Source organism: Mus caroli, chromosome 3 (assembly GCF_900094665.2).
Source record: "Mus caroli chromosome 3, CAROLI_EIJ_v1.1, whole genome shotgun sequence".
Taxonomy (NCBI): Eukaryota; Metazoa; Chordata; class Mammalia; order Rodentia; family Muridae; genus Mus; species Mus caroli.
Genome location: NC_034572.1, coordinates 124,175,281 through 124,201,018, shown reverse-complemented (window position 1 = coordinate 124,201,018; position 25,738 = coordinate 124,175,281). Strand labels below are relative to the sequence as shown.

Below are 25,738 nucleotides of genomic sequence, written 5' to 3'. Positions count from 1 at the left end.
AAACCAATTGTGGGGTATTTTCAGTTTCACAGCTAAGAGAATATTGTATTATTATTGTATTGAAGCCCAACAACTCTGTAATTGTAATGCTCCTCTATAGCAGCGAAGGAAGGAAGTGTCTCATTGGGTTCACTGTTTTAGGGGCTCAGTCTACAGAGGCTTCGCCCCATGCTCTTGTGCAGAGGGTCACTGTGGCAGGAGTCAGTGTGGAGAAAGCTTCTTTTCCTTCTTGGCTATAGAGAATAGAGTGAGACAAGATACCCCAGGATAGATCTCCAGTGACCCCACCCCATCTCCCACGGTCTCCAGAAGTTCTCAAGGTAGTGCCACCCACATGGGAAGCAAACATCCACACATGGGTTCCTGCGGGGGGACAAGTCAAACTCAGATGACTGCATATAGCTACTGCAGAAGTCTCAAACAATGGAGTGGGAGTTTTAATTAAAGGAGGGATAAAGTTCACCCCGTTTCCCTCAGAGATCACAGCTCCTGTTTTTATGAAGGGTTTTATCTTTTCATCCTTTTCCTATGCTGGTGGCTACGAGTGGGTACTTTTATTAGTTATTAATGAGATTGTTTTTGTTTGTTTGTTGTCTTTCTGACAGAGGAGGGGAGGTTCTTGGAGCTCAGATGCAGGGCCTTGCATACTCTAAGCCTGAATTCTACTACCAAGCTACATGCTCAGGCCAAGTTTCTAAAAATTTTGGGCTATCCAATTTTCAGTTCATTGTAGCTATATCAATTTATTAATTTCTAATTTAGTCATAACTTTATAACTGGGTCATAGGTTCATTGAAAAATTAAAGTCTAGGTGAAATTCCTAAAATTAATATATAAATTTGTAATTAAGTATTCAACTTTTTATTTGTTATGTGATCTTTTCACTTAAAATTAACATGTGAAAAGTCTTAGGGAGGAAAAATCTTTTTATGTATTTCTTCCTATGTAGAAGAAAACCAAATTTTAATGTATTTCTCTCCATGAAGTAAAAGGTTCAAGAGTTGGCTGCAGTTCCCAGCTACATTTCCACGTGGATATTTTCATCATTTAATAACTGTCTTTGGTGATTACAATTTAAAGTTGTGAGCTACCTACTTACCAGTTTTAGTTAATTGGCATGTAGGCCTTCGCACAGTCTGAAGGAAATTCATGTGTCAGGTATGTAAAGTTGCTACCTAGTTCAAGTGGGTATATACTTTCCTTTATTATGAATCTCCATCTTAAATTTTGTTTCAATACAAGGGGTCAAACCTAGGGATTCACCAGTGCCAGGCAATTGTGCCACTATGGTTGACCTCCACTGTACTCCTGAGCTGTTCAAGCCCAGCTTTGTGGAGACACATGGCAGAGGTGAAGTCTTTTGTTTTTCAAGTGTTGGTTGTAATTCCTGGACTATCATTATCTTACACTAAGTGTTAAGAATCTCTTTGCCTTTGTCAAAATCACAACGCATTAGCACATTACCATGCTGGGTCTGTGAAACTGAGGGTTCTCAAAGTGCTCCAGCCTGTGCTGCAGTAAACATTGGAGTTGGTGCTGTGCAGACATTTGGGTGAAATGCAGCAGGAGGCATCTGTTCCAGGGGTTCTCAACACAGCTGTCTTTGATGGCTTTCCCCTGAATCACTCATTCCCGAGAGTCCTCTTTCTGTCTCCTATCAGTTTTGCATACCGAAGCTTATCAAGTGTTTTTGGAGGTGGTAACATTTTTAGAATTCAAGCTATCAGAAGCAAAAACTTCTCAACTTGCTCTCTTATTAGATTATATCCTGATCGTGTGCAGGGATTTTGTTCTAAAGAGAATAGGGGCTGTGGCTATGGCTCAGGTGGTAGAGAATTCAACTCCCTTCTGCTAACTGCAAGCTTTTACTCCTTGGTCTACTTAGTAGGTGACAGTATGCATACCACCAAGTTGGTGATATCACTTCCAAATGCGTAGGAAGTCCAAATAGTCATAGCACATCCATTTAGGAACCACATCCAGGCATGCTGTAAATTAGCCATGTTGATGAACTATTATGCAAATTAAATTCATATATCCCAGTGCGTTTTGTTACTTTGAACCTCATTATTCATTTACTGATTTGGCTTCATGCTTTTTTTTTTTTTCTCTAGTAGAGGAGACAAGCATATACTCATTAAAAAACCTGCTATGTGCTAAGTGGTGATAAGCACAAGACATGACTGAAGCATAGGGGGATCTCATCTTGGCAGCAAGGCATGTTTAGTAAGTTGATGCACATGTTGAGTCTTAGAAGAACAGCATGTGTTCTTCAGCTGGGTCAAGGGCATGGGAATGGGGACTATTTCAGGCTTGAAGAGCAGTTAAAGATTTGTTGAGTGGGAAAACTTTTGGGTAAGAGTTTCTGGTCTGCAAGATAGGATGTTCTATAGACCTAGTCATGTGTGGTCACATGGGCTCCATATTCCACACCAAAGGGTCTGCATGAAGAGGGGGTGACTACTGGGAGATGTGAAGCAAGAGATGGAAGGAGAGCAGTTCAAGCTCCCTGCAGAGCTGTTTTCAGTAAAGTTGCTTTAATGCACACTCTTGGGTATAAAACCTACAGAGTGCTCATGATTTTTCACACTTATTTATTGTGTGTGTGCGTGCATGCCATGGTGTGCACGTGAAGGTCAGAGGGCAATGCTTTGCAATTGGTTCTGTCTTTCCTCCGTGTGGATAGAACTCTGCCTCAGGCTTGAGGGCAAGAGCCTTACCTGTTAACCCATCTCTCTGGGCATGGGGTACGTGGGCAGAGTCCTCAGAAAGGCAGCGTTCTTCATGAGAAATATCACATGAAAAATCTTTCTAGCTTTCTTTTTTTTCCACTTTCTTTGAATCATTGCCCTCAGGATGAGAGAGTACGAAGAGGAGGGAAAGGGGTCATTAGTTGCAGGAGGTCTGTTTCGAAGGCTCTGCTTCTAAAGTACTGGAGAGGGCGGAGTATGGTCTAGACAGAATCGATGTGGGTGGGAATGGAGGTGGTAATGGGATAGGTTCTGTATGTTAGCAGAATGGGTGGGCGATGGGAAGTGGGTGTGTCCAATGCTAGTGAGGCTTCCATGGAGTTTGCCTGAATAGCAGGGGAAGGCGGTTCCACTGCCTAAGATCTGGGGGGTCTGGAAGAAAGGCAGGGGTGAAAGTGAATATAATGAGCACTTGTGCGTTATCTGGGTAGACATAGCTACGGCAGCTGGTCAGGAAGTAAGTGTGGTGGTCGGAAGAGCTGGGTCACTCACTTACTCTTTACCCTGGAAATGAAAAAGCACTCTAGGGAGAACTAGTTTCACATAAGATTCAGGGTGCCTCAGTCCCACTTGGGAGGAAGAAGAAAGCAAACATAGGGTGGGGGTGGGGAAGCAGAGGGAGGGAGGGACCTGGGTGGAAGAGGGGACAGGGAGGGGAAAAGGGGGACATGATTAGATATTGGGTGGTAGGAAACAGGAGTGAAGCCCTGAGGGCCAGCAGAAAGAAAGGAAACAGGCAACCTCAGGAAATAGGAGGTGGGGGAATCCTCTAGGATGTACCAGAGACCTGGGAGGTGACACACTCAGGACTTAAAGGGAGGGACCTTAGAAGAAATGCCCAACAGTGGGGAGAGGGAACTTGTAGAGCCCACCTCCAGCAGAAAGACAGGGCATCAAGTAGAGGGATGGGGTTGCCATCCCACAGTCAAAAAATCCTATCCAGAATTGTTCCTCTCTAAAAGAACTGCAGGAACAAAAATGGAGAAGAGACTGAGGGCAAGGAGGTCCGGTGGCTGGCCCAACTGGGGAATCCATCTCAAGGGGAGACTCCAAGGCCTGACACTACTACTGATGCTATGGTGTGCTTACAGACAGGATCATAGCATAGCTGTCCTCAGAGAGTCCCAACAAGCAGCTGACTGAGGCAGACAGAGATATTATACCCAACCAATGGATAGAAGCTGGGACCCCTGGGGTTGAATTAGGGAAAAGCTGGAAGCAGCTGAGGAGGAGGGCAACCCCATTGGAAGACCAGCAGTCTCAACTAACCTGGACCTCTGAGATCTCTGACACTGAGCTACCAACCAAGTAGCATACACGAGCTGGTTTGAGGCCCCTGACACATATACAGCAGTCTGGCCTCAGTGAGAGAAGATGCACCTAACCCTTGAGAGACTTGTGGCCCCAGCGAGTTTAGAGGTCTGGTGGGGTGTGGGTATGGGAGTTGTGGGGACATCCTTGTGGAGACAGGGGAGGAGGGATGGGATGGGGAACAGTCAGAGAGCAGACTGGGAGGGGAACAATGACTAGACTGTAAAAAAAGATTAATAATAATAATAATGGTGTAGACCAGAGTCCTGAGGGCTGGTGGTTGGTTAGTGAGAGGAAACACTAGCAGGGGATGAGGAGAAAGAAAAACAGGGGGAGGAGCCAGAAGCATGAGTGCTGACAGGGGCAGGGACTGGAAAGGCTCATCGGAAGGGCTTTGGCTTTTGCCAATCACTAGTGCTGTGTGCAAGCATACAGTCACAGATCGTGCACTGTGCCAGTGGGAAGTGAAATTATGTACTTCACTCTGATGTGATGGGGAGAGAGAGAGACAGGTAACTCAGTGTGAGGTGACTCACACCATCCAACGAGGGAATTCCAGCAGGAAGTGACTTTGAAGAGGAAACTGAGTTTGGAAGCATTATTCCATGGCCCAGGAAACATTAATTTAGTGTGGTGTGGGTGGTAGGGTTACAATACTAAAGAAATGTAGAATGAAACTCTTGGGCAACTGTTTCTAAATAAAAGAAAATTAGACAAAGATCTCAGGAATATCATTAAAACTTTATAACGATACAACTCATTATCATTGTTTGGGTGAATGTTATAATAATTACACACTTTTTACATTATGAAAATAAGTCATAAATAGTGTAAAAATAACTCCGAAGGTCAACTTCTCACAAACTAGGAACCCTGAAAACAAGTTTGGAAAGTAATTAAAAAAACAAATTAGAAAGCAAACACAAAGCAATCACCTTGAGCCTGCAAATCAAAACCCTCGCAGGCCGTTGACTCAGCGATGACAGTCAGAAAAATTACAATTGAAATAAGAAATCCAACGGGGAAAATCAATCTTTTAAATATTTACACTACCGAGATGACCAGGTTTTGCCATATGTACAGTGGAAAGATACAACGTATTCTTAGAATAACCAAGTACATGAGACTGGCCCATAAAACATTAACAAAAAAACCCACACAAGGTTACACTTGCCACTTGTCCCCCCATTTCCCTCTTACTATGTATTTATGTTGAATTTTTGGCAATATAAAAATAGCTGCACATAGAGATGAACTTTAAAATGTAAAAAATACAAATAAAAATATAATATTTCCAAAAGATAAATCAGATACATACATCTTTTAAAAAATGTCCAGCTCAATGAAACATTTACAACACTGTAAGGACTATCCACCCAGATGTCAGCAATGTGGGAGACATTCCTTTTCGAATCTGACTCATTAGTATTTCCGAAATGGGTCAGAATATCAACTCATTTTGAAAACGTTGGTATTTTTTTCTTGTCAAGAAATCAAGCACAATGAGGTCCATCCTCCTGTCTCCAAATCACTCTGCCAGTAAGCAGAGGAGGCAGTTCATACATTTTAGTGGAAAGAAAAAAAAGCCATTCAAATGTTTATTAGTATAAAAGTAAGAAAAAGACTAAATAAATTCACCAGCAATCTAAGTGGGAGGAGTGTCTCTGGTATATAATGTGGAGCAAAAAGAAGATGATGGAAGAGAAAATATGTTAGGAAAACAGAAGGAGGGACAGAAGACCTGTACAGCCTATCACAGTTTGGCAGAATTATAACTGCTCAGATCTGTCAGTCACCAGCATCAGATCTGACCATTCTCAGCATATCTGGAATGATAAGGCTCCTTTGAACCTTATAGCAAAACTTTTTTTGAGGGGTAAAAGTTATTAAATTCTTTGTCTTGGTAGCATTAAATAATGTGAATATCAAGAAAGGAAGAAAATCAGGGTTTCAAATGTCAGCATCCAAGTTTCTCTTGACCGAGTATGAGAAGAAACTGAATTGCCAGAAGACAGATACAGTGGAGTGGGGGCGGATTAAAACTGTTATTTCTTAGTGCTTCACTAGCACTATTTAAAAGCATCCTTGGAAATACTTTAGGCACATTTCCTTAAGTACCAAAACTGTAAGAGATCAAGGACAACTTCCCCAAGGTACAGAATGGTGATCTGACTATTTTCTCAAGCTAGCAGATATATACACACAAAGTCCATGTAATATATGTGAACTGCCCCATGAACACATCAGATGCAGCACAGAGTGTAAATACAAAACCAGGAACTTTCTACTGGTAGGAAGGAGCGGCATTCCAATGTTCTCCACAAAATAACGGGATAAGGAAAACTCCTCCAAGGCTGCATTTAATGATGGAGAAGGACAGCCATTTCCCAGGTGCCCTACGAGTCAGAGCAAACTTCTCTAACACTGGCTATGGAAGCTGAAAGGCGAGTGACTCAAAAGAGGAGGCAATGCAAACTGATAAAGGCATGTGGTGTATAAAATGAGCACAGAGGACGGGGAGCCCCGCGGAAGGCTGCCACAGAGTAAGGGGAGCCCCTGCGGAAGGCTGCTTTACATTAGGAAAGGCTGGCCTATGAACTACAACAAATTCATGAACTCCCAAAGCGGAACTGTGCACTAACAGCTTAGGAATGCCATTAAACAGAGAAATGAAATTACCCACAATAGAAGCCCACGGTCCATAAAGATAAAAAGGAAGACGATCTATTAGCACCAACAACACAAATGGAAAACACTGTAAATGGAAACATAACAATAGCATCCTTTAGAGAGATTGGCTGTCTCTGAAAAAAACCTGGCCTTGACCTGTTTCCAATGGGTGCTTCATAAGTATTTTCCCTTAATTCTCCTGAAGAAGTCTTTATAAGGAAGAATGCTACCTATCAATCAACCTATGTACCAGCAATGATGATTTATTATTGATTCATTTGGAAATTATTCAGTTTGATGACAAAATGGATGTTTAACGATGTCTTAATAGCCCGAAGTTTAAGGCTAACGCTTGGTGAGCACAGAGGACTAACATCATTCCATTTGTCTGTTCCAAGGAAGTCCATGAAATGGAACTTTACATGTGTCTTACAAACCAGACCCCCACTGCACACACAGTCTATGTGGCATCTTTACAGGGGTATGTCCAGTGCTTTAACACTTCTTTTGTTGTTGAGTTAGTCTCATCTGAATCTGTTTAACTTTTAAATAACAATCTCTCTCAATACCTCTTTCTAGTGGAGAAACAGAGAGGAAGATAAGAGGAGACACAGTCACCAGATGGCCTCAAGATTCGATAGTTGCTCCAGTTTTCTGAAGATAATGTGTAGTCTTGGGCTCACTTTTGTCCCCCAAATGACTTAAGACGAATTGTTTTATATATTGAGAAATACTTTACCCTAACTACACCATACAAGAAATTGTTAGAAAATACTCTCCATTTAAAAAAAAAATGCTTAAAAAATGCTAAATTAGCTTCGGGCTGTGGAATGTTATCAGAAATAGTAAATTCTAATCTCAGAAATGACATAAAGAAATAAAAAGATGACACCATTTTGCATGATCAAGCATTTGGTTATACAATATGAACGGCATCTTGAGATATGTCTTGAAACTGTATCTTCATTGCTGTTCTCCTAAGCATGAACTAATTTCCCCTCTGGTGCTAAAGATCCAAGCACAGAACTTGAAACATTCCCATAAAAACGGCATTTAATCACCGAGGGAAATGACGTTCTCTAAAGGGCTGCCAGAGTGACTGTTCCCAATGATGGCGCTCCTTTGAAGCAACCCTTCCACATAGAATAAGTTCTTTCAAAACATGTCGCAAAGTCTCCACCGCGCAAAGCAATGTCCAGGCTAAGACTATGTAGGTGAGTTTTGAGCAAGTCAGTCAAAACGAGACTCATCTTACGGCAACTGTGTATCAGAGCTTTCTGAGATCTCAGATTTGGTCTGTGCATAAGACAAACACTTAGAAATGTAAAAACAAAAGTGAGAAATAAACTTCAATATACAAAAAGAGAAGTTTAGAAGAAGCAAGTTCATGCTACCAAAATGTGATAAAAATTTGACTTTACAATAACTGACAGGCACATTTGTCAATATAAATCAAAAAGTAGTGAAAAAAATCCTTAACCTTCATTCTTTACAATGGTTAAGTCAAAAATAGAGTCTCCCTATAATTTCTTCAATTAAACAAACAAACAACAAAAAGAGATGTGAAGAGGTTATTTTTACTGTTGGATTCAAATTATGATCTGAAAGCTTTTCTAAAACTATTGTTTAAAAACCTATGAGACCCAAACTGAAGCAAATTCTGTTCCTGGACTAAGAAAATAAAAAGTATGAGAAAAAATGGAAACTGCATTTTGCTTCTCGAACTTGTAGAAAAACATTTGGTATGGATCAACCCAGGAAGGAAGCAAGGGACACTTTCCGACGACCTTTGGTTAAAGTCTGCTTTGTAGCACAGCTTATTCTGTCCGGTCCCATCTTGGGACACAGTCTCTCTTCAGCAACCTGAGCTCTGATAGGATGTCCACACCTTTCAATCTGCACTGACAGGGGCTTTCATTCCAAGGCTCTGCTGTCTCCAAAACACTGCTGCATACCCCTGACATTCTCCCGTGGGGAGTCAGATCAGATCACGTAAAAATAATCCAATTTCTGCCTTTCTGGGTGTTAGCATTTGTAAACCTCCTTCCAACTTGGTCACGTGGAAGACAGTGCAGGAGTGCTGAACCGGTCCTCGTCCCGCATCTTCACCACCAATCGACGCCCGAGGAAAACTAGAGGCAGCCATCAGCCTAACCCTTTGGTATTTCAACCAAGGTGGTCACATGAGCGCACAAGATCAGGAACTGTGTGGATCTGCAGTCGGGACTGCAACTCCCTCAAAATATAAGACCAACTGTGTGTGTGCACGCTCTCCGTCAACTTATCTCTTTTTGGCTATAAGCCACGGTGTAACCCCCTTGAGATGACAAAAGGAATAGGAGCTCAGATGTAGGCCGAGACCTCACTAGGCAGCATGCAAGCAAGCATCGCATTTGCACAAGCAGGTTTGGCACACGCTCATGCTGGTTTTAGTCAGTTTCAGTAGGTGGTGTAGGCATGAATGAATGCTACCGGGGAATGTGTGCCGCGTATTCATAGCTTTTGAGTCCATATTTGGTCACAATTTCATGTAAACTATTTCATGGCACTTTTTGTCCATGCAATTAACAAGCCCCAAATAAGAAGACAGCAAAAGCAATCAACTGATCTCTATCACTGGTGTCTGTATAAACACATACATATGTTCACATAAAATAGAGACGCTATACTTCCTGCGGGTTCCTCACTTCTGTGAACTGCCTAGCTTCAGACGTGAGGAAAGATAGATAAGGGTGCTACTGTGGACAGGGAGAAGCCGTGTGTCGGGTGGGCAGATCTCACACTTGCAAAATCTGCACTGCAGTTTTTCAACTATAAATATAAAAGGTGGACCATTATATACACAACTTCATGCTCGGAAGGTTAGATTCGTCACTGCAGAAAAACAGACAACAACAACAACAAAAGACACGTGGTGTTAGTAGTTCTTTGCTAACAACTCCAAATTAACATTTATTTTACAAACGCTGGAAGAACCTTGTAGTTTTCCTTTTTTAAGTCAGCAAGCTGATTTGATCTTTTTTCAATGTCTCCCAGATTAAAGTTTTAAAAACTCCAGTTTACTATAACTCTCTCCTTAGTTTTCACCTACAATTTTCCCTGGTCAACTAGGAACTTTGGGATAAAGGATTGTCTTAGTCACTGTTCTGAGAAAGCAGAAAGCTGTGATCAACTGAATGTCCAAAGAGTCTAAGCTGAAAGGTGCCATTGACCAACACCCTCCTGTGTAACATGCGTGCGCATTTCCTGTTGGCGGTTCCTCCTAAGGCTAGCCTTGCCCAGCTAGCAGGCTGATAAGGTGAACTTGACTGCTATGGTTCTCATGCATGTGACAGTTCTGCTGGGACAAAAACATTCCCCAAGTCTCTGGTGCCTCATTTTGAAGAACCCTGTTGTGAAGGTCTTTGCAGAACTGCCATTGGCTCTGAGAGCGAGAGGCAGTTTGCATTGTGCTATTCCTTTATAGAGCAGATCCTAAAAGATTTCTTTAGGGTTTGTTTGTTTGTTTGTTTGTTTGAGACAGTGTTTCACTGTGTAGACCTGGCTGGCCTCAAACTCTCAGAGCTTTGCCTGCCTTCTGTGTATTGGGACTAAAGGCATGTGCCACCATAACCGGTGAATGCCTTTAGTTTTACTCAAAGAAAAATCAAGAAGTAAAGTCAAATGCAGAGGAGAGTGAGATAGTGTCTGTGTCTTGGCCTGCTCCCCCTATCCCCCCAACAGCCCACTAGCCCAGAGTCCCCTTGCAATACTTTCACTAATAACACTGTGTTTTTCTTTTTCTAAGAAAAACTGTGTGAGGATGGACATGCCAGCTGGCAGATGGTGGTCCACACCTTTAATCCCAGCACCAGGGAAGCAGAGGCAAGTTGATCTCTATGAGTTCGAGGCCAGCCTGGTCTACAGAGCTAGTTGCAGGACAGCCAGGGCTATACAAAGAAACCAAACCAACCAACCAAAGAGAATGAACCTATCAATACCCATCATGGAGGATCTATATGTAGTTAATGGACAGATGTTTTCCTTAGCAGTCCAGCCACTGTTAAGGTGCCCATCCTCCTTCGAATAATCCTGTATCTATGCTTCCCTAAGCAACCTAATGAAATTCACTAGACCATCAAAATAGCAGGGGACTATTGAAATGAAGATCAGTGGTGGCTGGGTGAATGTGACCAAAATGTATTATATACATATATGAAGATGTCATAATGGACCCATTATGTATAACTAGTAATGCTAATAAAACATTAAAATTCCACAAAACTGTTTATCCTAGTAGGCTAAATAAATAGGACTAACCAGGAGCCACCTATTGGCTTTATTTATAACATCAATAAAAAAATACTTGAATATTTGAGATATCTAAATTGGCCATCTAAGAAATCTGAGATCATTTCACTTCTCTCACTAGTTCATTTATATTTGGGGAGGGGAGCTCCACAATGTGGTGATTGGAGTTCATGTGTGCTTTGGGGGGGGGGCGTGCTAAGCAATACCAATGCTCAATAGTTGAGTTCTTTTTCTTTGAAGAATATGCTAGATCCATGAGATGCTTAATCTTATGTAGAATATAGTATCTATTTCATAGAAAGATCAATATTTATAAGGACAGTTTCTGAGTCTATCACCCTATTCATATTATCATAAGGTTTTCCATCTCAAGAGCTAACAACATGAATGTTATGTTGTTGCCGTGACATTTATGCCTTTCTGAAGAGGAAAACGATTTCAAAGTGCCGCAGACTCATGGCGACTCCAAGCTCTGAGTGGTGTCACAGGGTGGGAGAAGTGAACTGTTTGTATCTCTAAGGTGCAGTGCACTCATGACCAGGTCTCTAAAGAGTCACCATCTCATTCAATTACAGGGCAGAGGTTAGAGAGAGGTGAGAAATGGCCATTCTAGTATGGGGTGGCATTACGATGTGATGTCTGTGAACGGCAGTTAAGCTGGTGAGAGGATAGTTTTACCAGGTAGGATGAATCTGATGAGGGGTCTGTATCCAGAGCCCCGCTTGGCCTCAGACACAACTGAGTTCATTATTTGATAGGCTCAAAGGGGAGCAGAGGAAGCTTATAAATAAATGATTCTGTGAAGCGAGAAGGCTTTTCTGTCCCTGGCTAAGTCGGTGAGGCTAGTTGAGAAAGAACATTACATAAGATTTCCTGATGGTTGAGTTGCTGACTTGAGAAGCAACCAAGAGCCCAGAGTCTCCGCATGTTTTCACACTCTTACATAGTTTGTCCTAACTTTGCCAACGATGCATGGCTGTCTACGATTACTGGATAAGCTACAAAGTATTGGAGATAAAATTTCAAAACTGCAAAAGCAGTTTGGATGCTTCCCTTATTGCATTGTTATTTCTGGGCGTTTTTTTTTTTTTTTTTTTCCCACTTCTGGTAACCTGCGCACTGGGCTTACAGCATTATGTGCAGAGGCAGCATTCCCTGGGCAGTGCAGAGTGCAGAGAGCTTCGTCTTCCTGTTGGAAACAATACTATTGCTTCTTGGTGTTTCTCCTTCCTAGCTCTGTTACCCACCAGCTTGTTGCTCTTGGAAGTTTCTTTGCTTGTCCAGAGGTCTATTACTCATCCGTAGGCTACCGCATGAGTTATCACCAAAGCAATATCCTGGTATGATGGGACAGAAGTCAACCTATTCCTGCTAAATATTATGTTTATATTTTCTGCTTTCTCAGTTGTGTGACTGATACTGACAGGGTTCTTCCATATCTCAGCATACTTGTCAATGTAAATGATATACAATGGAAGACTAGAATTAAAAATCACCATAAACAGAAGGCAGAAAGAGTTCAGTGAGTGAGTGAGAGAGTGAGAGAGAGAGAGAGAGCCAAACAATTTTGCTCAGATATATTGCCCCTTTCCATCACAGACAAAGAATTTGAGGTTCCAGCTTACAGTATTTGCCAAGAACTACTTTTTCTCACTGATAAGAAATCAATGATAAACACAGTCATCTAAAGATGGTCCAGAGCTGGCACTGTTTACCCAAACAGTTTTCAAGAATGTTGAATATAAAAAGTCTGTTTTGCATGGAAAGGGACAGGGTCAAGATCAGGGTTCTTTTTTTTGTTTTGGTCTACCTACCTTTTGCCAGCAGCCAGGCATAGGTAACCCATCAGGTCCCTGGATTTGAAGAGAAGAAATAGAATTCCTTAGGCTTAGACAAGTAATAAGATGCCACATTCACATGCTAAGAGACTTCAGAAATGATCTCTATTAGGTGGCTTCAGTCATAAGCATCTTACACTAATTAGTGGCTCACAATATTTTATCCACTCTTGGTTAAAAGGAAGCTGAGTCAAATGTTTCTCAGACGAAGCACACATCTAGAAAATTCATGAAGACAGAAAGTGCTATGTCTGATTTTGAAAATGAACAGGGCGCAGTTGTCCCGTGTTTTGCTCATCACAGCTCCATCTTTAGGTACCACACCTGCACGGTACCTCTTAGCATCATTAGGACACACCACGCTTGTCTTTACTAAGTGAGTCAGAGTACCATTCTCTCAGGGTCACTATAGACTATGGTTTGTGGTGACAGTGATCAATGGAAGGCCATTTCTATCTGAAGTTTATAGGTCTCCATATTCCAGGGTTTTTCACTTGGCTATACTGTACATAGATATTGCAAAAATATACTCATTTGAAACACAGGCAGTCTAGCTATGCACTATAGTAGATATCACCCATTGCATTCATCAGTGCTTCTGGCTAAGTCTGCAGAAGTTGGTTAATAATCTGAAAGTAGGCTTCTAAATGCTACAAAGTATATTTTCATCTGACATGTAAGGATCTTCAGATACAAATGAGACCGGAAGACATGACACCGTTGAAGGCATGCGTTTTCCTCCAATTAAGAGTTTTATGAAATGTGATTTATCAACACCAAGCAAACAAAAGACAGAGTACCCCACATTAATAATTTCTAACTATAACGATTGACTGGATATTTTGCTATAAACACACTCTCATAAGACACTTACAAAATATACATTTACCTTATCATGCTTATAACCGAAGAATCATGTGTAAGGCCATGCAGACCAAGTGGAACACAATGATAAAAATCTTTCTTTGTACTCAACAAATTGTACTCACACTACCTTTTTCATTTGTAAACAGACTCTAGCTTTATGAATATTTAGGAGAAATTGGTAATGCCAGATTGGTACAAGGAGAAGGGTCAACCAGTAGAATTTTAGATTTTAGTATAAGGAGGATTTTGAGTTCATGCTAATGGAGGAAGGAGCCCCATCTACGTCAGGAAAGTGAGTTTTAAAAGGAGAGACCATTACGGCAAGAGGTTATATGACAAGGAAGAGGGTTCGGGCTGCAGACAGTTATCATCTCTAGATGTCCAGGGCAGTTTGGTTTTCCTTCCTATGGTCTCTTAACAGTGTTGCTTCAAATTGGTTAATTCTTGACCACAGAAGTCATAATGTACAACTGGCCTTATTTAAGCACTAATAAGACTATCATGGGGGTGACAAAAATACTTTTCTTTCTTTTAGAGGATAGGGAAAAACATAAGTAGGGTAAAAGCCCAAAGTTCTGGCCTAGCAGTATCATTGTGTTATATATTTTTATCTAACTTACAAATCATCTCTGACTATTTATTGGGTAAATTAATATTCCAAAGAATATAAGATAGACACAATAGTAGTGAGAACAATGTTAGAAGATTAATATACACTCATTGATAATACATGCTTGCTCTCTCCCCAATGCAGAGCCCAGGGAGGAGCCTGCTCATGCACACACATGTAGTATGTTTATCATGTAAAGCTGGCTCCAGAAAGAAGCACTTTACACTGATACAGACAAATACACAGTAAACAAAGGAATGGCATGCAGGATGATGGTAGGAAAGAGAAATACTGTACCAATTGGCAAGGAGCATCCAGCCCATCCAGGCCAGGCTGGCCTGGCTCCCCCTTTTCCCCCTTAACGCCACGGAATCCCTGTTTGTAAAGATTAACTCATAATGTTACTAATCCAAGAATTCATTGAAAGCAAAAATCTGCTAAAGAGACAACTAGAAGACAAAGCTGGGAGAGGAACAGCCTAGAAGGGGTAGTAACACGCAGAGAAGTTTCACACGATCATGACAAAGCCTTTGACAGGAAACCATTGGCCTCCTCTTTGGAGGGATATGGGATGCTGTTGGCTCTTCTTCACACCCTACAGTCAGGTTCCTGACAGCCAGCACTGTTTGTGAATGTAGAAATGGAGTAGTGTTGAGTGGCTGGCAACAAGATGTCAAGGACACCAGTGTAGTCTTGTACTTCTGAACACCGTCGGAAAGTCTGTGTTAAGTGGCCCTCCCAGGAACCTGCAGTTACTGACCCCTCTGGCCTGCTCCTCTCCCATCTTATCGTCATCCCATCACAAGACATCTGGAGACGGTTGCATCAGTTAGACATACCAACGGGCAAGGTGCATCTAATCCAGGAGCGCCCTGTTCTCCTTTCTCCCCTTTAGGCCCCCTTTTGCCTTTCTTTCCCTTTTCCCCCTGTGGATACAAGGGTTTAAATAAAAGACAGGTTTTATTTTGAGGGGGTGTAGAATAAAAATTATCCAAAGTATGACTTAGCTAGAAATAGTCTGGAGGCATTTACCATTGTTTACTGATGTACATATGACACGATGCTATAAAAAAATAACTTAAGCTGCCATGCTGACAATGGATTCTGGAAGCAGGATAGATTGGTTGATTGATTGATTATTTATTTATGACATTCAACAAAAGGAAAGGAGGATTTCAAATGGGCTGATGCATCAGAAAGGCAGATCAGTGCTGACTGTCAAAATATCTGAGTCAACAGTGAATTAGGGACTTGTTCTGTGGACCAGGCAAAGATGGCGGACAAGTTACACTGAAGCCAGTTGGTATCAGGTGGATCTGGGCTTAGGGTAATGGATACTCCACCCAATTGTGAGTACTTTTAACTTGCCTTTACCCTCCGTACTCTTTAACATATAATGGCTGTACAAACTCAGAGGGAGAGGCTACAGCTTTGCTCTCTCCCAAGGCTGTCCAATCATACTCTATTCTGCAGCTCTATTCCCAGTAAAAACATTCCAGTATTAAAACGTGCCTCTATTGTGTTTAACTTTTCCTCCCTGGCAAAAATAAAAGTGAACACTTGACTGATTGAGTTAAACACAAATTTCAGGTTCTAATACACGGCAGCAATGCCAACTGGAGAAACAGTTGGATAATCCTAGGCGGTCTTCTTCAATATTTGTTGTTCACAATGGTAAATGAGTTTCCAGCCCACAACGCTGCAGATAGGAAAAGCAGTCTGGGCTCATTAAAATGAGGTAGGCAGGATAATTACGTAGTGGGAATGTAGCCGTGGAAATTAGTATTTGGGAATCAAGGTCAAGGTTTGTAGGATGTCGGCATGGGTCCTAGGGATGGAGGAATTTAGGAAAGGAGGCGAAAGGAGAGGAGGGAAGGAATGCACCCCAGCTGGTTCATATTAACAGAGACATCTGCAAACGTATAGACAGGCAGTTGGTTGGTGCTGTGCAGAATGCAGAAGACAGTACGTAGATACATACGTAGATGAGAGCATTCATCCTGCAATCTGGATGGCAGTTGCAATAAAATCGAACAGTCTGAAGCAAGCAACATGAATATTCAAAGGGAAAAAGAACAATGCGCACACCGCATTAAAGTATGAGACACTCATTCAAATTAATACATTCACTCTGACAGCATGGGCCGAAGCTCTGCCTTGGTCATCTCCTGTGTGCCAAGAACATGGGGGCAGAGGGCTTGGAATCAAAACCACTTGGGCTTCTTGGATACAGGGGATAGAAATTTGGTGTGGTTCACTTGAGCATGGGTGAAGGCAAAGCCGTGACAGGGAAAGGGAAGGAGGAGCAGGTGAGACAGGAAATGGACGATGCCTTTGGAAGCAAGTGCTCACTCATGAGGAATCAGCATCCACCTCATCGAGTAGCTTCAGTGTCATGACGTGAATGGACAGAAACTTTTTACCTGTGCTACGCCCTTCCGGAAGGCAGCAGAGCCATCTTTGAGTAGGACTAACCACGACCAGGGGTGTTGGTTAAATGGCATTCACTGCTTGATTGGCAAATGGACTTAAGACTGACTACTGGAATTACTGTGATAGGCAATGATTTTGGGGTTGATATTTCAGTGAACGGCAAGCTTTACGGAAAAGAGCCATTATGAAGAATGATATGTTAATGCTATCACAGAGAAGAACATGTCAACATTCTCAATCAACAGCATGTTGTAAAATGAAGTGATAATCTATATTCTTCAAAGTTATGTGTCATCGTGTGTATGAGCAGTTGAAATGTGATAATTATTGTCAATTTTCATTTCTTATACTGATGAAAGAGATATACACAAAGTGTTTAACCTCTAGAATCTAATTTTCCTAAATATAAAACTTGGAATAATTGTGGAAATATTTTTGTGTGAGTGACTAGCATTTTTCTGAGGGAGGGTATGTGAGCAGCTTATGCTTTTATAAGCTACAGTAATGAAAATTTCTCCTCTCCCCCAGACTCTTCATTCTTTTTTTCTTTGCTATGCTGGGAGAATGAACTCAGGGCTTTGCACATGCTCAGTAAGAACTCTACACTGAGCCAATACTGGTATAATTTCCAACTTCTTTAAAGATAATAAAACTGAGTACCACATGATAAATTTTTTTCCTTGTGTAACATTTTAGACCCATACAACCCACTAGGTAAATATAGCACCCACCTCGGGGTGGCAGTGTGACGATTTTAAGGTTTATCGTGGGAGAGGAATGCGCAGGTGCTCACGGTATGCGATGATGTGGAAGGCGGAGCTTGGAATGACCACGGTATGGGCTCTTACCAATGGGAGGCTGAGAAACTCTTAATTCCTAAAACACATGCAGGGGCTCCGTTGCCTTTCTTTGAAACATCTCTTTTGGTCTTGTATCATAACAGGAATGAGTTTCACTGTTCAAGAGAATCTACTAGACTTTTAAAATCATTGAGTTGTTAAGTATATGAAGGGCACATATGAATCTAAGGAGGACTGGTTTACCCTGGAATCATGGGGTGAACGGATATTCAGCTACTTTAAGATTTTCATTATCTGTTTTGGGTTTTTTTTTTTTTCATTATCGAGGTTTTGTTGCTTTTTTGCTTCATCCAATGTAAAAACTTACTTGATTTACTATTGGGTTAAAGAGAAAGGGAGGAAGGGAGGGAGAGAAAGGAGAGAGGAGAAAAGAAAGAGGAGAGAGAGAGAAGCAGAACAAAAGAGAAACAGAAAAAGTGAAGTTTAAAATTCTGAATTGAGACTTTTCTTTCAGACATAAAAAAATCATTGCTTGATATTGACCCCTAATAACCTATGGTGTTGATGGTCCCAAGAAATCCTTAGAGTAATGTCTTCATTAAGTCATCTACAGCTGTTGGCTTTACAGCTAGCACAGCAGCTCCTGCGCAGTGGCAGGGCACACTGAGCTCTGTGATAGAGCCTGTTTTCTACTTCTGAATTTAAAAATATCAAAACGTATCATGCATCAGTATCTCTCCTGGGAACTTCAGGAAGATAAAGGAGATCCTGGCCTGCGGGTAAGTCAGGCTTTGCCAAAATACCATTGAGGTTTGTGCAATGTGATCTAACTTTTATGAAAAAAAAAAAAAAGGAAGTCAATTCCCTTGGACACTATATTAAAAAACAAAATTGGTGTCAGGAAGTTGAAAGACTGTAGCTTTGATATCCAGGAGTTAGACTCTTCCTCCTATGCTGGGAGGTGCCCTCATTTCTAGCTGTATAGCCTTCTTTAGACCTCTTTGAAGACCTGATTCCTTAGATCAGCCATCTGTATGTTTTTGGAACACAGGATGGACATGAGAAAGGTGCCTGGTGGAAGCCTGCAGGTTCAGCAGAAAAGCAGACAGTGCTAGCAGACACACACGAGATGCATGCTGGGAGCTCTGCTGGCCAACACACAGGAGATGCATGCTGGGAGCTCTGCTGGCAGATACACATGAGATGCATGCTGGGAGAAGTCACCTTTTCTCCCTTTTCTCCCAGGTCACCCTTCTCGCCTCGAGGACCAGGGAAGCCCTAGGGGATAAGAAGCAAACTCAACATATCTGTTGGCATAAACTGTGACAAAAATCACATTGAAATCAACAAATACCACTATCGTAACAACATTTCATTGGTCTGAACTCAGATATAAAAGCTTTAAATTTACAAAGAACAGTAGCGCTTTCTACCATTCAATGAGCTATGTACAACAGGTTTCTTGCTTTTTTTTTTTTCTTTTAAGAAACGTAGGAGAAAGAACACAGGATATTAATTTGAATCCTGGCGTGTTTACTAACTTGTGTGGGTCTGGGCAAATCACTTACTCTGCCCTTCAGTCCCCCTGACTATAGAATAAGGTTAATAGCTATCTGTCACACAGCTGTTGTGGATGTTAAATGAGACGGTGGATACAAAGTGCCAGAATGATGCTTAGACATAACAGGTGCTCAATAAATAGCAACTCTGGTAACATAATTACAGAACACTGACAAGCAGTGATTGCTCCTGGAAGCATTACTTTTGACAGTGTATTTTTATATAATATTTTTAGCATACGAGAAAATAGAGACATAATGAAAAATAAAACCACTACATAGCAGCTTTGACAAAACTTCCTTTCCCAGAGGCAGCTCATGAGAGGCAGACTGATTTAATACATTTTAATTTTTTTTCCATAACTAGGTCATGCTGATGTTGAGTGTCCTTAACTTAGAAAAGTATTGTGAAAATACCTCTATGCAATGTCAGTTACTAATTTTATATGAATTATTTCTCCTTCAATTATCTTATGCAATTACTAGTGTATTTTTATATTGCTGTGTATGTGCACAGCACAGTAAGTGTGTGTGTGTGTGTGCGTGCATGTGCATGTGCATACATAGACAAAATATTGTATATTCTTGGTGACGCTGGTGATGGAGACCTTTGATTGTCCTTATTATCATTAAAGGATGTTTGCTGTACAGATTACTTACATCAAGACCAGGTTCTCCATCTTTGCCCTGCCAAAGAACCATAGCAGCTACATTAGCGTTCCTAAGTTTCACCAGTAGGTTCTTGTTTAAGGCCGATCTGGGCATGCAACATTAGTATTCAAACGTCTATGCTCGAGATGTGGAAGGGCTTCTCCATTAGTGACATTTCTTTAATCAAGTGAGGGGACTGTTAGTTGAAGTTATAGGGCATGAGGAATTTAAGTTCTTTATTCTGGTAAATAGATGCTTTTGCTCAGGCTCTAGGCTTGCCCTTTGGCTTGGCTGCTCAAGAGGGAAGTGTAAAAACAAGGCAAAAAAAAAAAAGTTTAAGTTAACAAAACACAGCAACACCGATGGAAGATGTATGCCAATGCTCGTTTAGTTTGACAGTTCAGTTAGCCTTTAAGTTAATGCGGAACCTAAAAACTGTTTATCACTCAACACAGGTTGAATTTGGCCAGATGCTCAGAGTGTGAACATAACCTCCGAAGCTGCTTTGCAGTGAGCGTTGTAGAAGAATTTCCAAGGAGGATTGGTCTAAGACACAAGATGGTAACTTTGCCCCCATGGTGCTGGTAACACTGTATCGGATTCTGCTCTATCCAAAGTCCCCAAGAGCTACTCTGTTTCCTTAAGTACACTTTGACACTATTTCAAAATCCGCATCCCTTTAAGCATGGACGTGATTGTGGATGGAGTTTATTATCTGCGTTAGCAAAAAGCCTTTGGAAATCACAGGCCAGCTAAAAGCCTAAATGCAATGCACGCTACTTTGGGTCCTACTCCACTGAATCACTGTACAAATCATCTCTGTAGAAATCTGTGACTTCAGTTTGGTTCTGCATAGTTCAGAATTTTAGAAGACAGAACTCTGCCAACCTTCTATGTTCTGAAGATCATTTGTCCTCACAAATTCTTAGAAAGGTCAGAAACACTGTCATCATGAATATCAATTTAATTTGGATTATAATTTTCACTAGCAAGATAAATATTTTGCTAATAATCTGTAAGAATAGACAAGGTTGTTATAAATGAAGCTTTCACATCCAATTGGCATGGGCGACCCTTCAAGGCAGTGCCAATTCTGAATGTCCACTCTGATGGCATAAGGAAGGCTGCTGTCTGTTAGGTGGGATCTTGCTTTTTAATTAGTGCTGTCGATCCCCTAATCTCTGCTCTACAGTCGCATGACATGCCTGGGAATGTCTCTACATACAGAGATCATTTGAGGCTGAGTATGATCTGTCTGTAGCACAGAATGCTCTGTACTGAGAGTATTCACTGGACTGTCTTTGCTCCTATAATGAGATTAGTCTGTCCACTCGGGAAGGGTTAATTAACCATGTCAGTGGTAGGTCACAGGAACATGCGGGTGGTAGCGATCACGTGACAGTGAACTCACAGGCAGCCCATAGGGCCCTCTGGGTCCAGGCTCTCCCACAGCTCCTTTCTCTCCCTAAAATGAAAAAAGCAGAAAGTTCCAGTCATACACAGCCCCTCCCATTCCCATACAGCTCACAGAGCAAGCTGCCATTTAAATGTTCTATCAGAATGCCCACAATTCATACTCCTTCCAGACTGTAGTGGCGAAGCTGTGAAAGTCACCCATCGTGGCCACAGCTGCCAGATGACTGCTGAAAGGACAGAGCAGCCACCACCCAGCGGTACGAAAGGATTGCCATATGTCTGAAGGCCGGTACTTGGCTCCCTCTGGCATTTGTGTAGAGCACTGCCATTTGTTTTAACCTGTAGGCCCTACCCCTTACCTGACATACTTTGAAGTGGAGCTGATTTTGGATTTGGTATCTTGAGGATGAGGCATAACACTAACTACAAAATACATTTGTTTTATAGAAGTACCTTATAGGTCAATTTCATATATTATTATTTATTTTTGTGCCCATGTTTCTACAGCAATGTGTCAGATGAGGCCAGGAGTAGAATTTCCAGCTGTGGTGTCATGTTAGCGCTCAAAGGTATTAGAGCGATTCATAGTTTGAATTTTTGGATGGGGGATATTTGGCCTCTGTCGCCTTTCTTTCTCTCTCTCTTTATATATGATTTTTTTTTTTAAGTCAGGTCCCTCTTTGGAGGGACCTCCTTGACCACCCTCTCCATTTCTGCAGCTGTACACCACACGCGTGTTACTGTTAGCTTCTGTCTGTGGCTCTCACTAGAATGGGCACAATGGAGTTCCAGGGACCCCCATCTTCAGCCCCATCCTATCCACCAAGTGTTAGAGTAGTACCCAGCATATTAGTAAATAGTAATTAGATACATGAATCCTGTTGGCTCATACATTGTTATGCACATCTTGTTTTCTTTTTGAAAAAGATTAAAAAAAAAAAAAAACGTTTCTGCCTTCAGTGAGCATATGATGTGTCACACACCCCCTTTCCCTACTCTGTGTCCATTTCCTAGGGTTGGCAACAGGGTTTCTCCAGAATGCTTGTGCAGAATCAGGCTTAGTGGAGGTGGTCAATGGATAGAAATAATTAACCTAGCCTGATGCAGATACTAGCACCCAACCAGTGGACAGAAGCCAGGTACCCTGTGGTATGCAGGGCAGTGGCCAGGCTGTCAGTGAAATAAAGCTTAAATTTGAATTATATTTCTGGCTCTTTCTGGAGGTGAGGCCCCCAGAACTCTTGGAAATTTCTCAATCCTTCTGTGTTTGGATTACATTTACCATAAAATAAAACAGCGATAAATGTTCTGTGAAACTTGTCCTGAAGACTGTACATGATAGCAATATATGACATTATACAGTGCTAAATAATTAATGTCACCAGGGCGAGCTGCTGTACAGTGAGGGTCATATTTTTAATGGAAGCTTTAAAGCATGCTGGTTTAAAATTGATTCTTTCAGATGGATTTAGCAGTGTTACTTGTGAGTTTTAAAATGGTGCCTGCCTGCCTGCATGCATGTGTGTGTGTGTATGTGTGTGTTTTGTGTGTGTGTGTGTGTTGTGTATTTTACTAGTATGTTGGGAGTAGAGGTCAGAGGCAGTGTTCACAGAAGCAAGCAAACTAACTGGACAGTAGCAGCCTGGGTCTAATCTAAATAACACCGTGGAGCTTCCTGCTGCCCTCCCTTCTCCTGCCTCCCCTGAGAACCTTAGTTTGCTTTGTCTTTAAAAGGCACACACTGGGGCGTATGGAAATATGGTTAGTGGTCACTCCAGGGCTGGTCTGCAGGGCTTCTCCTTCAGGTTAGCCTGTCTCTCACAGCTGGGCACCATGAGATGTGGAGCCAGTGCTGGCCATGGAGGCAGTGGGGACACCCAGCTGGAAGCTCTAAGAAAGGCACTTTTCCTGCAGTGGTGGCTCTCCTTCTCTAGGGGAGAACCCTAACCTTGGTACAAGTCCCCCTGGGTGACCCCCTGGATCTACAGCTAGGATTTTGCCTGGATAGAAGCAAGGCACAGACTCCTCCTTTGGCCTTCTTGGTTATAGGAACTAGACACTACTCTCTTGTTAAGGCCACATGAGCTCTTCCTCAGCATCAAAGCACCACTCCCAGTGGTTGTATCTTGGATACCCTCAGAAATGAACTAGTAAGCCAGGGATTTGTATGCATAGTATTCCCCCCACCTAGATTAAGGGGTTCCAAAGCATCCTTGCTCCTCTCAAACTTAAAACACTACAGAACTCTAAGGCCAGAGGAAGAAATCAGTATTTGAAATGAAAACCACTTGTATGCTCTCGGCTCTGGGGACACAGATCTAAAGATCCAAAACAGCTTAAAGGACAAAATGTGTTGTTTGGTGGAACATCAGAGGAGGACTCTAGGCATGGCTTCAAGTGTCCTGTCCTCTACGCAGATGAAAGCATCAGTGGAAGGCAGGGAGCACGGAGAGCCGCATGCTTATGCATTAGTCATGTATTTGAGAAACTTTGCACCGGAAATGCATCATTTCTTTTAGGCTGGCTGCATTTTTATCCAGCAACCAAGGGCCAGTTCTAGAACACCCTGCCTTTGCCCACTCTTTCTGCTCTAAATCAGAAACATCTGCAGGAGACTCCAGATGGCACCTCCATTAACTCCGAGGCTCACGCTCTGCTCCAGCACTCAGTCCGAGGGCACTTGGAGCACGCTGACACGTGATCCGGTTTGAGGGAGACACAAGTGTAGCACTTCACACCCCATGCACCTGCCTTCCAACTATGCGTTCAGAAATTCTTAGCGACTTCATTTGCTCTTCTGGTTAATTCTGCACCAGTGCTGACACCGGATACCCTTGAGACACGGTGGAGCTATCGGAAGTAGCAGCTGATTTACCAAACAGCAAACCCTCTTGAGACCCCGGGGCACGTTGCCAACGGACCTCCTGAGCCTTGCTGATCCAATTTTAGGATGGACTGAGTTTCTTCATACAGCGATTGTAAATGAATATCAGCAGCAAGGACGCTCTTAGCTTTGAAGTACTTTTTAATGAACCTAATTACTGGAAGTTGTTGGTTTGATCTTAGAAATAATAGTAGATTCAGATAATATATTCTTAAGGACTCATCTCTTTCTGGAATTCTTGGATAAAGCCAGTCTTCACTGGGGTCTAGTCTATAGTATTTGGATTGACTTTGGCCTTATTCTCCGGCTATATTTTGCAGATTTCTTTCTTTCTTTCTTTCTTTCTTTCTTTCTTTCTTTCTTTCTTTCTTTCTTTCTTTCTTTCTTTCTCAATATAAACTCATTTAGATTAACGGAAAGAGATGTTTCCTTACTCAGCCCTAGATGGGAAGTCTCCATCAAATCCCTGCCCTCTGCTCACAGGGAATACGGTGCAATAGGAGGTAGAAAAGTGAAAGAGCCAGAGGACAGGGAGGGCATCAGGAAAACAAGGCTCTCTGAATCGGCAGAGCAAAGTTCATATGAATTCAGAGAGACAGAAGCAGCACACACAGGGCCTGCGCAGGTCTGCACCAGGCCCTCTGCACTGATGTTATGGCTTCCAGTTTAGTGTTTTAATGGGATTCCCGAGTGGGACTGGGTCTCTAATTCTTGTGCCTTCTCTTGGTCTCTCTTCCTTCTGTTGGTTTGTTTTGCCCAACCTCGATGTGATTTTTTTATCTTATATTTTATTTTGTTATATTTTAATATTTTCTCTTAGAAGTGTTTTTTCCCCTAATGAGAGACAGAAAGGGAATGAACCTGGATTGGAGTGGAGTTAAGGAAGGAAGAATACTGGGAGGAGGACAGGGAGCAGGGACCACAATCAGGATGGACTGGGTGAGAAGAGAATCTATTTTTAGTAAAAGAAAAAAATAAAAAAGACAATAGATGCTTCACCTGAAGCACTGTTTATCTATGGGTCGATACTCATGAGCATTAATAGAAGTGTATGAGATGATTATGAATATAATGAATATAATGGTATTATTCAATGTACCAGGGTAACTAGCAAAGAGGGATTTATTCAAGTAGGAGGAGTGTTTCTTTCACCCCCAACGGACTGCATTATCCACAGTCATATCTGATAAGCATTTATGGCATGCATGAATTTACTTTACAGAACACAGGACTAGGAAATTAGAAGGCATGTCAGAGACATTACTACCCAGGCCCTCTCTTTAAAATCAAATTAGCCTGTTCTGATGAAAACCTTTATTTTAAAAAGACCACAAACCTGCATAGTGAATTGTGCCAACATTGTGAAGTGCTCACACTCAGCGTATTTTACCTTGCACAGTGTATGCTGGAGAAATTGATGACACAATACACACACACACACACACACACACACACACACACACGCACACACACGCACACACTCTTGGAGTTTTCCAAGGTGAAGAGAAGAAAAAGTGGGTGAGAAACCAAGAGGGGGAAGAAGTTCCAGACACACGAGTAGCTGCGGGGCTGCAGCATATTTTGTGTGTCAGATATTCATCTTCCGCTGAATGTCTACCTTTTATTTTTTTGCTCCTAGGGATATGGAAACCTGGTCTA

At 41.9% G+C, this 25,738-nt stretch overlaps 1 protein-coding gene and 1 long non-coding RNA gene across 5 annotated transcripts in view; one reads left to right on the top strand and one right to left on the bottom strand.

The window, feature by feature from the left end:
* The window catches only part of LOC115030590, a 126,078-nt gene that overhangs the window by 60,919 nt on the left and 39,421 nt on the right, over positions 1-25,738 (top strand). The window contains exon 2 of the long non-coding RNA XR_003836171.1: positions 20,235-20,340. This is a non-coding gene — a long non-coding RNA (uncharacterized LOC115030590). The remainder of the gene's footprint in view (positions 1-20,234; positions 20,341-25,738) is intronic.
* Positions 4,785-25,738, bottom strand: part of Col25a1 (collagen type XXV alpha 1 chain) — a 410,366-nt gene continuing 389,412 nt past the window's right edge. Inside the window, exons 33-38 of one of the 4 annotated variants that reach the window (XM_021157594.1) lie at positions 21,191-21,244; positions 19,789-19,815; positions 18,794-18,847; positions 14,634-14,711; positions 12,836-12,874; positions 4,785-9,605 (exon numbers count right to left, since the gene is read on the bottom strand). In XM_021157594.1, the coding sequence (XP_021013253.1) occupies positions 9,603-9,605; positions 12,836-12,874; positions 14,634-14,711; positions 18,794-18,847; positions 19,789-19,815; positions 21,191-21,244 (255 nt within the window). In that variant the 3' untranslated portion in view covers positions 4,785-9,602. Of the gene's footprint in view, positions 9,606-12,835; positions 12,875-14,633; positions 14,712-15,175; positions 15,263-18,793; positions 18,848-19,788; positions 19,816-21,190; positions 21,245-25,738 lie in introns of all 4 variants that reach the window. The other 3 variants (XM_029474968.1, XM_021157595.2, XM_021157596.1) reach the window with 3 other exon arrangements.